At 48.8% G+C, this 12,527-nt stretch overlaps 1 protein-coding gene across 1 annotated transcript in view; it reads right to left on the bottom strand.

The window, feature by feature from the left end:
- Positions 1 to 2,467: 2,467 nt before the first annotated feature.
- Positions 2,468 to 12,527, bottom strand: part of ANKDD1A (ankyrin repeat and death domain containing 1A) — a 36,751-nt gene continuing 26,691 nt past the window's right edge. The window contains exons 11-15 of the mRNA XM_073877193.1: positions 11,442 to 11,540; positions 10,344 to 10,439; positions 7,259 to 7,463; positions 4,443 to 4,574; positions 2,468 to 3,498 (exon numbers count right to left, since the gene is read on the bottom strand). Coding sequence (XP_073733294.1) covers positions 3,437 to 3,498; positions 4,443 to 4,574; positions 7,259 to 7,463; positions 10,344 to 10,439; positions 11,442 to 11,540 — 594 coding nt within the window. The 3' untranslated portion in view covers positions 2,468 to 3,436. The remainder of the gene's footprint in view (positions 3,499 to 4,442; positions 4,575 to 7,258; positions 7,464 to 10,343; positions 10,440 to 11,441; positions 11,541 to 12,527) is intronic.

Genomic DNA, 12,527 nt, shown 5'->3' with positions numbered 1-12,527 from the left:
GCATCTGAGGCTACTTCCCAACCAATGGGGAGCTTCTGTGGGCTGGGCCAGGCTGCACATGGTCAGCAGCCCCTTCTTCACCTGGCACAGCAATGGACTGTGGGACTGCCCTCTACTTTCTCTTCACATTCTCCCTATGTGAGCCACTTCCCCCTGACAGCTTGAACTACTCCCTGGCTCCATGCCCCGATGACTGCCATTTCCAGCCCCGACTGATTTTTCAGCTGGCCTTGAATGCCTAACAGGCCTATCAGGCCAGCCTTCTACAGGCACACCTATGTCCCCACTGCCCAAACCTGCCCCTTCTCTCCTAAACTGTCATCTCTGTTTCCAGGATCACTGTTCCCCAGATTCCTCAGCTAGAAACTCAGCCATCTTGAACCCCACCCCCATCCCCACATCTCAGGCTGAAGCAGGTACCGAGATGAAACTTTGAGAGCAAAGTGGTTATTTAGGATCAAAGGAAAGAGGTTGTGGAAGGAAGCCGATTGGTCATGGGAGAAGCTGAGCTATGACAGGCCTGACCAAGCACCAGCGGACCACGTAGCGGGCTCTGGAGCTAGGAGTGCCCGTTGGAATAGTCTCATTGGAGGCTGAAAGAGCGAGGCCCTCCTGCCCCTCCAGCTCATCTCTCCTCCTTGCATGCTTCCTGTGTTCCAATCACACCATTCCCCAAACAGATCCATCTACACACCACTGTGCATTGCACAGACTGTGGTTTTTGCTTGGAATGTGCTTTCCCCACTTCTGTCTTCTCTGTGAGCTTCTCAGACCTTCCTCCCCTTCCTCTTTCCCTTCCTCCTTCCCTTACCCAAGGAAGAACAAATCCCACAATTCTCTGTACACACCCAACCTAGCACCAACCACATGACAGTACCTTATTGGTGTCCCAGTTCCTCCACCCCCCAACATCACAAGCTCCCAGAGGGCAGGAACTGTGGCTACTCAGCTCTGTACCCCGGCTCCCAGCAGACTGCTTGGCACAGAAGACACTCAGGAAATACAGACTGGCCATGGTGAGTTGAGTGGTACGGTTACACAGAACCAATCCACAGCAGCTTGTCTGACTTGAGATTTTGCCATACGTCTCCCAAACAAAACAAATACCGAATGCGAAAGATGAATTTCAACATTTCAATTTTATTTAAGAATTTGCTTTTTTGTCTCAAAAAAAATACAAAATTTATTTTGCAGAATTCATCCAAATGGTCTAAGTTTCATGTGGTACAAAATACATTTCCTAAATGGAATAAATGGAAGAGAAGTTTCTCCCCCCCCTCCACAAAGCACATGCAGGGGCGCCTGGGTGGCTCAGTTGAGCGTCCGACTCTTGATCTCAGCCCAGGTCTTGATCTCAGGGTCATGACTTGAAGCCCCACTCTGGGCATGGAGCCTACTTAAGAAAATGAAAAACAAAAAACACAAAACCACATCATATGCAGAGAAAGGGCACAGAGGTCCGCGTGCTGCACTGGGGGGTCTGAATCTGGCTGTGAACGGTAAGGCCTCAGGCCTACAAGTTATTGCCTGTAAAACAGGTTCGTTTCAAAGCCTCCTTTTCTTTTCATAAGTTCTAGGTGGTTTCTAAAAATTATTAATAGGGACAGTTAAAAAAAACCTCTGAGCAGACAGCACAGAGTTCTCATGCACCCCTGTGCACGACACGGTTTCTGCTACATTTATTTGCATTCGTATTAGTATACATTTATTTGCATTCATATTAGTATGGCGTTTGCAGGTTTATCCGCAGGATAAATTCCTCCTGGTGGGATTGCTGGGTCAGAGGGCAAATGCATTTGTCATTAGGGCAGACGGAATGGCAGCTGCTTTTCAGAGGACTGCACCACTGTCAGCTCCCTCCAGCCCTGTGTGACGGCTGAAGCCCCTTTCAGCTCTAACAGCTTTATTCTGTCCGCCTCCCAGGACTCAGGCCCAGCGGGTAACCCTGTGGGGAGTTTTTCTAAGACTTGGGCTCCTAAACTGGCCACAGAGAACTGTGCCACATGCGGGAGAGCTCAAATTAGAAAGAGCTTGGGGGCAGAACTTCCAGGCTATTATCCTGCACAGATAGCCTCCACATCTATGCAACCACGGGGAGGCTTCCAGAGTCGCAGCTTCCTGGAGCCACGCTCTCGCCAGTGCAGCCGAGCCCCGGAGCAGCCCATGCTGGCCTGGCACCTGAAAGCAAAGCTCCACACCAGCTGAGCCGCCCAGTATGCTTGCCCCTTGCCACAGATGCCTCTTTAAATTTTTTTCTTTTTCTTTTTTTTTTTTTTTTTGAGATTTTATTTACTTATTTGACAGAGACACAGCGAGAGAGGGACCACAAGCAGGGGGAATGGGAGAGGAAGAAGCAGGCTTCCTGCGCGGAGCAGGGAGCCCGATGCGGGGCTCGATCCCAGGACCCCGGGATCATGACCCAAGCCGAAGGCAGATGCTTAACGACTGAGCCACCCAGGCGCCCCAACTTATTTAAATTTCTAATCATTCAAATTAAACTACACATTCGGTTTCTCGGTCCCACTAGCTACACTTCAAGTACCCAGCAGCCACAGGTGGCTAGGGGTAAATGTATTGGATAGCATAGATCTGGAACATTCCTGTCACCACAGAAAGTTCTGTCAGATGGTGCTGCTCTGGAGAGGTGACCCTCTGTAAGGGGCTAGTAAAACTAAGAATGACAACTAAATGTAAGGTGTGTGATCCTGGACTGGATCCTGGTCCAGAAAAAGGACATGAACGGCTCAACTGACAAAATCGGAATCAGGTGTGAAGAGCAGTTAAGAGTACGGTATCTGTTAACTTCCTGGTTTTGAAAATTAGGCTGTGATTGTGTAAGATGTTAATATTTGGGGAAGCTGTATTGTGAAATGTATTCAGAAATTCTTTGTACTGGTTCTGCAATGTTTAAGTCTGAAAGGATTTCAGAATAAAATTTTTAAAATTAAAAAAAAAATCCTAAAACGAGAGAAAAAGAGTGTGTGCCTCCTGGAACTGTCACGGTGTACAAATAAGCTTGGGGACAGAAAGAGAGATGTGGAGTAAGCGCAGCATTCATTAAAAGCCAGTGAGTGGGTGACGGGCGGGCGGTTTCGTAAGTGCTGGCTGGAGAGACTGCAACAGCTGATTAGCTGCTTCATCCATCCTGGGCCTCAGTGTCCTCTTTGAAGAGATGCCCCTTGCATCTCAGGGGGCTGCTGTGAGGCTCCGAGCCATAAAGGACCATACCTGTGGGAAGGGATTACCTGCAAAACCCGGACCGGCCCCTGGACCAGCGCTTGTGGAAGAGACCGCAAGCGGCGCCAGTGGCTCAGTACAAGCGGCCAGAGGTCTGTTACGGCGATTTTTTTTTTTTTAAGCCCTCAAGTGGTGGTCCTCTTCTGTTCAGTGGCCCCCACTCTGAGGCTCCATGCCCCTGAAGGTCTGGCCCCTCTGGTTACATGGCCGTGCACCTGCTGGGGGCCCTCAGGTCGGCATTTGCTTTCTTCCTGATGCTTTCTGCAAGAGAGAAGAATCCTATTGCTTCATGTTGCCTCGGCTCTGCCTCACCGGGCTGGTTTTTTGTTGTAATTGCCTGCCAGTGTTTGTGCTAGAAGACAGAATGATATTTAAGACCATTTTGGAAAAAAAAAAGTCCCTGATGCCTCCCCTCTGCAATGAGTTTTTTCCCACCTTGCCTGCAGCAGCTGTGAGTTCCCCACCACACAGGGGGCTCTCCTTTCTCCTCTCTAGGACATGCTAGCCATGTTTTCACGGTTAGTGCCTGACTGACAGAGCCTTCGTTACTACTGCTGACCGCCTGAGACCCCGTCCCGTGCCCCATAATGCACCACGCCAGGGGACGTCACGGTATTTAAGGCTTTTTCAGCATAAGCTGATTTTGTTTTTAACGAGGGATTCGTACTGAACGTTTTATCTCGCTTGCCTGATAGTTCCACAGGATGCTCAGAATCTCAAACCAGGCTTTTGGAATGGACAGACTCAAAAGGTTGTGATGGCCTTAAGAAATTTGATTTATTTGCCAGATCGAACTGGTTCAACTCCTATTAAGCCAGTTCTGGCCCGTATGTCCTACTGTTGGAAAAGAAGTCTGGAAAAGAAGTGGAAAAGAAGTCTGCAGGCTGTTCCAGCCTTACTCCAAGCTAGGGGGAAAAAAAAAAGTACAGAGGGCCAGTGAGGAGGAGACGACAGCATCAGTGGCTTTGCGGCTGTGAAGGTTGCAGGCATCACCTGAGCTAGCACCCTCAGGGCACAGGTGGGGAAACCGGGCCCAGGAGGCACTGGTTTGCCCAGGGGTCTGCCTGAATTCCTGTAGACAAGGCTAGGACCAGGAATCTGGAAGGTTCAAAGCCAGAACCACAACATTGTGGTCTGAGCAGACCTTCGGGGGCTCTGTCACATTCCAGGGGGGGCCAGTGCTGCCCTGAGCAGGGGACACTTACCAGCTAGGTCCCTCCTGTCAATTGCCACGAGGCCCTCAAACAGTGCTTTGCTGGGGTTCTCGCCGGCTGTGGCCACACCATGCAGCCAGATGAGCAGCATCCGGTGGCCGTGCTCCTGGTAGCTCTTGGTGCCTGAGGGCCACGAGGGGAGAAAGAGAAGGAGCCAACCGAGCCCACCTTGGCAGAGCCAGCTCTAAGCTGCCCTGCACCACCTCCTGCACATGCCCAGGTGGGAAAGAGCCAGGCCCTTCTCCAAGGTGCTGTGGAGCTCAGCCCAGAGATAGGGACAGGAGGGAAGGGACAGGCTCAGATGGGGTTGGGGCAGAGGTTTTGTGTTGGGGACTCTAGAACTTCCCCAGCCCCAGGCTTTCTCCTGAGCATCCACCACGCATCCTGTTGGTGTTGCTCTGAAGACAGAATTGGCACTCATTGTTGTGATCCCATGTCGCACAGGACTATTCCCTGCATCTCTGGCTACTCACAATAATCTGTGCCTTGCCCGCTAGTGGTCCTATTTTACAGATGAGAAAACCGGCTTAGTGCATGACAGAGGTGGCCATGTTCTTTCCCCTGTGCCGGTGGTTCTCAGCTGTAAGTGCTCACTGGAAACCCCCGGGAAGCCTTCCAAAAAACACTGACATCTGGGTCCCATTCCCTCCCTAGAAATTCCAACCTACTTGGGTCTGGGCGCAGCCTGGGCACTGAGCGGTGTTAAGGCTTCCCAGATGATTCCAACGTACGGCCATGATCTTCAGTGTGGGAGGAGGGGTGAGCTTGTTACTACACTCTGTGACTAGGTAGGTCTCCTCTCCCAGCCACTGGGGCCAGGTCAGTCCATGCACTGCATCCTCTGACTTTCTGGCCCCCTCTGGGCCCTCAGCAGGCACTTCCTCATGGGGCTGCCTTTGGCAGAGCGGTTTCATTTGGCCCATTTATTCACTGTCCCTTGCCCCCAGCCCCATAATTTACCCGTGCTCCTTTGTCCTCTCTGAAAGTTCTTATCTGACACAAAGGTTACGTTTGGACTCCCTGCTCTATTCCACTAACTGGTGTGCATATTTTTCTGCCAGGTATCTCTCTATGCTAATTATTTGAGCTTTATAAAAGGTTGAGTCTGGTTGGATTAGATCCTCTTCACCTTCCCCCGCAGAATATTCATTTAAATAGCCCCTCTTTGGGGGTGCCTGGGTGGCTCAGTTGGTTAAGCGGCTGCCTTCAGCTCAGGTCATGGTCCAGGATCCTGGAATGGAGTCCAGCGTCAGGCTCCCTGCTCAGCGGGGAGTCCGCTTCTTCCTCTCCCTCTGCCCCTCAACCCCAGCTCACGCTGTCTCTCTTGTGCTCTCTCATATGTGCTCTCTCTCAAGTAAATAAAATCTTTAAACATTCCCTCTTTATTCTTTCAAGTGAACTCTAGAATCCTTTAGTCAAGTTTCAAAAACCTGTTTTGATTTGATTAAAACTGAAACAGGGGCACCTGGGTGGCTCAGTCAGTTAAGCGTCCAACTCTTGGTTTCGGCTCAGGTCATGATCTCAGGGTCATGATCTTGGGGTTGTGGGATCGAGCCCAACGTTGGGCTCCGAACTCAGTGAGGAGTCTGCTTGGGATTCTCTCTCCCTCTCCCCCGGACTGCCGCTTGATCTCTCTCTCTAAAATAAATAAATCTTTTTTTTCTTTTAAAGATTTATTTATTTGAGAGAGAGACAGCAGAGAGAGAACACAAGCAGGGGGTAGTGGGAAAGGGAGAAGCAGGCTTCCCGCTGAGCAGAGAGCCCGATGAGGGGCTCAATCCCAGGACCCTGGGATCATGACCTGAGCCGAAGGCAGACGCTTAACTACTGAGCCACCCAGGAGCCCCTCTAAAATAAATACATCTTTAAAAAAATCAAATTTTTAAACTAGTTTGGGAAAAATCAATGTCTACCTGACACTTTTTCTAGCCAGGAATATAGAATGTCATTCCACCTAACAAGTCTTTTTTTATAGTTGAATTTTTATTTTACTCATATGCCATTCATATTTTTTAGAAACTATTGCAAATGGAATAGCTTTTCAAAAATACCTCTATATATTTTCCCCACTTATTGATGGTACACAAGAATACCATGGTATCTGTATATTTTATCATATTTAGCCATTTCACTGAATTATTGAGTTTTTCAGTTGATTCTTCTGGACTTCCTGTGTATAGGATTATAGCATCTGAAGTTAATAAATCTCTTTCTTCCTTTCTAATATTTACAGTCCTTCTTTCTGTTTCTGTTTTCTGCCTTAGTACCAGGGACAACATTTTTTTTTTAATTTTATTTATTTGAGAGGAGAGAGAGAGAGCATAAGCATGGGGGGGTGGGGGGCAGAGGGAGAGAGAGAAGCAGATTCCCAGCGAGCAGGGAGCCTGATGCGAGGCTCGATCCCAGATCCCAGGACCCTGGGCCCATGACCTGAGCTGAAGGCAGATGCTTAACTGACGGGGCCAACATTTCGAGGCAGACACTAAATAATGGTGGCAATAGCTGGTCCTCTCCTTTTTATAGGGAGTGACTTTAGTTTGGTGTGTGAATGATTGGTATCAGCTTGGGCTAATTCATGAAGAATGTGAGTTTACAGGTCAATGGGGAGGGAGAGGCAGAGGGCATGGCCTGAGCAAAGGCTTGGAGGGATGAAGAGGCATTTGGGATGTTGGCGATGGCATGTGGCTTGCTGTGATCAGGCTGTGGGTTGCAGGGCTTTCCCCCCAGAAACATAGAAAGCCTAATACATAGTGCCCCCACCTCTCCACACACTGGTCACTCTGGGGTGGGGAGAGGCAGGGCGGTACCTGTCCACTGCTGCTCGATGGCGTGGACGTGGGCCTCAGTGAATTCCCAACAATATGCGAGCTTCTTCCACTCATGAGGCCGCAGGTCCCTGGAGGCCAGTCGCCACAGCACTCGGGAGAATTGCCGCCCTTCCTGCCGATGGTCCTGCTTAAAGGTCAAGTTCTTCCCACAGGGATCCCTGGGGTCCCTGCGCAAGAGGTGATCCTGTGGAGCAGATCCCCAAAGTGCAGCTGCCACCTGGGGGGAAATCCCTGCCAGGCTCTCCCTTGGGAGTTTGGATAGGGCTCTGGCAGGCATCCAGGCCTGGGGCTTCATGTCTGCGACTCTGGTTTCTCACTCTGTGCCTTGCTTGGACTAGTGGAACCCCAGCCGCTCACACTCCATCCAGAATTCCTTTTCTCACCTGCCTGTCCCTCAACCCCACTGCCACAATCCAAAGATCACCCACAGGCCACCTCTTCCAGGAAGTCTTCCCAATTCCTCTCTTTTCTCTGTGTTCTTACAACGCAAGTGTCAGCAGAAGGACTCAGCAGCTCTTAACACCAGTCAAGCCAAGGATCATGCACTAACTAGATCTGTTGAATCCCAACAAGTAGTGAAGGGCAGGATTACAGAATTTCTATGCAAAGCAGGTGATAAAATGAGAAATTACAAAAGAACTATGTGATACCATAAGTTAAACCCACAAAAGCCTAAGTAAGCCCCTCTGAAGGATGTGGATACAGAGTTCTGGTTCTTAAAAAAGCTCAGGTGAGTTCTGGCATCCGCAGCTGCAAATCTTACATCCTGGTCAACAGTGTCTGGCCAATCACCTGTGACGTGATGACCAGGGAGACTGGCTTTCACGTGGGGAGGTTCCCCAGCAGTGTTCCCAGCTGCATCTGTATATTGGGATCATCTGGGAGCTTTAAGAACCACTGATGCTTGGAGCACCTGGCTGGTTCAGCTGGTAGAGCGTGAGACTCGATCCTGGGGGTGTGAGTTTGAGCCCCTCGTTGGGTGTAGAGATTAATTTAAAAAATAAAATCTTCAAAAAAAAATCTTTAAAAATAGAATCTTTAAGGCGCCTAGGTGGCTCAGTTGGTTAAAACTCTGGCTTTAGCTCAGGTCATGATCCCAGGGTCCTGGGATCGAGCCCCATATGGGGCTCCCTGCTCTGCGGGGAGCCTGCTTCTCCCTCTCCCTCTGCCTGTGCTTTCTCTCTCTCTCTCTCCGTCAAATAAATAAATTTTTAAAAAATAAGTAAAAATAAAAAACAAGGGGCGCCTGGGTGGCTCAGTCGTTAAGCGTCTGCCTTCGGCTCAGGTCATGATCCCAGGGTCCTAGGATCGAGCCCTGCATCGGGCTCCCTGCTTGGTGGAAAGCCTGCTTCCCCCTCTCCCACTCCTCCTGCTTGTGTTCCCTCTCTCGCTCTCTCTCTGTCAAATAAATAAATTAAAAAATATATTTTTAAAAAAATAAATAAAAAACAAAACTACCGATGCTTGGACCCGTACTTCAGAGACTCAGATTGAATTGGCCCGGGGGGTGGGGGTGGGGTTGTGAATCTAGCTGAGCTGCTGCCTTAGCGTTGAGAACTTTTAAAGTCTGAGGTGTTAGAATTAAGCACAGAGATGAATCAGTTCATCAAACTCTTGGTATTAATATTTTGGGGTTACATTTAGGAGTAACCTGTTGTATGCAAAGGAGCTGTAATGTTTCTGAGAATCTAGCATGTCTGTGAAAGAGAATATCTTATGATTCCTATTGAAATTTGTTATTAATCAATTGATTTTGAAATAGCGATTTTTTTGAGCGGTACAAGAGAAGCTTACTAAGTTTGCAAACAATATTGGAATGTTTAAGATATTTGAGATTCACTTTATAGGTTTAATTTACCGGATTTTACTAGGATAATTTAAGAATTTAGGGGGCACCTGGGTGGCTCAGTCAGTCAAGCGTCCAACTGTTGATCTGGGCTCAAGTCATGATCTTAGGGTTGTGGGATCAAGCCCCGTGGCCTGCTTGGGATTTTCTCTCTTCCTTTCCCTCTGCCCCCACCTCCCTCTTTAAAAAGAAAAGAAGGAAAAGAATTTAGGAAGTAAAGTGCTTAAAAAATGTCTATCAAATTTAATTTAATGTTTAAAATGTTTAAGATAGTTTAAACATGGGTCCAAACATTAATTAAAAGGCTTCCCTGAAAGTGGAAATTCCTAAAAAAATACCAGTTGTATAAATGGAATAAGATTTATAAAATGAATTTATAAGTTTAAGGAAAACTAGGTGGTTCTTTTTTTTTAAAGATTTTATTTATTTAAGAGAGTGAGCAAGAGAGAGAAAGAGAGAGCACATGCATGAGCAGCGGCAGAGGGAGAGGGAGAGGCAGACTCCCTGCTGAGCAGGGAGCCTGATGCAGGGCTCCATCCCAGGACCCTAGGATCATAGATTGTGACCCCAGCAGAAAGCAGACACTTAACCAACTGAGCCACCCAGGCACCCCAAGGAAAACTAGGTTTTAAAATTTGTAATAAATTATTTTTAAAACTGAAGTAAATGCAAAAATTATTTTCTATGTATAAAAACAACCTCAAAGACATCAAAAAACTCCCCACCCGACCCCCATTTGCTGACAATTGGAATAGCATGGCCTTACATCTGCTGCTCTTCCTCCCCAATTCCTCAGCAAGCATCACTAATCAATCCCAGCACACTTTCCTTCTGGGCTCAGAAAGTTGCCTGACTACAACACCCCCAGCAGCAATTCCAGTCACCTGGAGACGGCAGTAAGCTGAAACCAACTTGCCATCTCTTCCTTCATGCACGCAGGCATGCGCCCATGCATCCAGCAACCAGGAGCTCTAACAGCATCCGGTACTATCTCCACAATGGTACAGACCCCGGTCTGCCTTGTTGCAGTGTGGTTGGGTGCTCACTCATCTCTAGATGCTCACAGACAAGCCTCGCGGTAGGTAAGGCACAGATTATCACCTCCTCGGAAACTGGGCGGGGCTGAATTGGTCAGGGCTGGGGTTCAAAGCCAGCACCACCCCGAGCCAAGGCCGCTGCCTCTGCAACATGGACAGACCCCGTGCAGGGTGTCAGTACCTTCTCCCACGTGTAGAGGCGATCAGCCTTTATGATCATGTCCACCAGGCTGATGTGGTTGCTGCGAGTGGCCACCGCCAGGGCAGTTTTCCCTTGCTGCAAGAAAGAAGTAAGAAGGGGGCCTCTAGCATTGGCTGCAAACGCTCCTGCCCCCAAGAAAGCGGTTTCCAGCAGTCTACACTGGAGAGCGAAAGGTTTTCTGGGCATGACGAGGGGCGTGGGAGGCAAAGGTCGAATGAGGCAATAATCCCAGCAACCGCCTCTTATTTATAATTTAGGAAGTCTTAGAGCATATGAAGCCCAGCCTGCATAACTCCTCAACAACACCTGTGAAATAGCAAGACCTGGCCTGCTTTTTAGATGAAACCAGAGCCCAGAGAAGGGGACTGGGTTCATCAGGTCACGTCTGCCCACCCCACCCAGGCCCTTTGCTCCAGGCCTCCCGCACAGGGCTGGCCTTAATCCCCACGCACGTGCAGGGCGTTGGGAAGTTCCTCTTCGCACCTGGCCGGCTGCCCTGGGGCCCAGGTCAAGGCAGGGAGCCCCCTCCCAGGTCTAGTCTCAGGGTCTATTCCTGCCCTCAACTCTTCCGCACACCATCCCAAGGACTGGGCCACGTATCCAAGCCCCTTCCCCTCATGAGCCTTTGACCTCCTTAGCCTTATACCAAGTCCTCAGGTCATCTGGACTCTCCAGCCACCTGAGGGAGTAGCCACCCCAGAGGCACAAAAAGCCAGGAAGCTTCCCCACCCCTGACCCACAAGTAGGGGGCTGTGGGGCAGTGAGGTACCGCTCCTCTACTCCTCCCCCTGGCCACCTGGCAACTCAAGGAGCTCAAAGTCTGAGGGACCATGAAACAGAAGACAACCACCTCACAGTTCTAGACCAGCAGAAGGGCAGGCCAAGTCCTAAGGGACCTCAGAGGAGGAAGGGGAAGGTGATGGAGGGGCAGGAAGGCTTCCTGGTGGAGGGTGCATCTGAGCTAGTATACAAAGGATGGGAAGCCTTGAACAGTCTGAGAGCAGGAGACATTTGTAGTAGGGTCTCTGGCAAAGAGGGAGCCATGAAAACTTGAAAGGGAGGCTGGTTGGGAGGTACCTTGTCTCTCAGGTTTAAGTTAACCCCCGTGACGAGGAGCATCTCCGCTATGTCCTGCCTGGCGTGCTCAGCAGCAAGGTGGAGGGGCGTCTGCTGCCTCTGGGGAAGAAGCCAAGGGGTCAGGGGAGTAGAAAAGCATGTACAAGTGTCCCAAGGCTCAAAGCCAGGACAGGTCCAAGGTGGATCCACTCCTAACTGGGCCTTAACAAGTTTATCCAAAAGTTATGGGAGAAAGTAAGCTGGGTTTAGTCATAAACACAATACCAGAGAAAACTTGGTAAAAACAAAAAAGCAGAAAGAATAAAGGAAAAAATACCACTTGCTAGCTAAGTCAACCTCTGTAACAATCCTACTATATTTCTTCTAGTCTTTAATGTAGAATGCTTTTGATTTGTTGGTTTTACATGAGATCATCCCATATATACATTTTGCATCCATTTTTTCTACTAACATGTCCACATATTATGACAAACACCATTTTTAACAGCTCCATAGTAATCTACACCTAGCCCATAATCTACCTGATCACTTCTTTATTATTAAATATTTGGGCCATTTGCAAATTGAAGACTGGTAAACAACGCTGCAATAAATATCTTTGTGCATGAGCTTTTAATGTATCTCTTGAGGCTCAATTCATTAAAGTGCAAAGACTGATCATTTTGAAGGTATATGCTGTATCCTGCCAAGTTGCTTTCCACCACTCGTGGTTGTAGGTACGGGTACTGAGGGCTCTGTGGTCAGGGGGAGGACTGTAGAGATGGGGAATTCAAAGGGCTCCTGACTGAGCACAACTTCAGGACTCAGAGGCCTCTTGTGACACAAGACTGCCCCACTTACCCCTGTCCTGGGAATTTTCCTAAAGGAAAAGAAAAATCAATGAAAGGAAATGGTGGTACGTAGGAAGATGTTTACTGCAGTGTTATCCAGACCATGGTAACAACCTGGAAACCACCAAAATGTTCAAAATAGAGGAATGGTTGATAAAATGATGTTACCTTCAACAAATATTCACACAGCTTTTTTATAAACTAAAAAAGTAATTTCTCAACTCCAAGCCATGCTAGGAGATGGCAGCCAAGCCCT

This window comes from Callorhinus ursinus, unplaced genomic scaffold (assembly GCF_003265705.2).
Source record: "Callorhinus ursinus isolate GAN/ISIS: 27379988/994484 unplaced genomic scaffold, GSC_fseal_2.0 scaffold25, whole genome shotgun sequence".
Classification (NCBI taxonomy): domain Eukaryota; kingdom Metazoa; phylum Chordata; class Mammalia; order Carnivora; family Otariidae; genus Callorhinus; species Callorhinus ursinus.
This window is presented reverse-complemented; position numbering and strand designations above follow the sequence as displayed.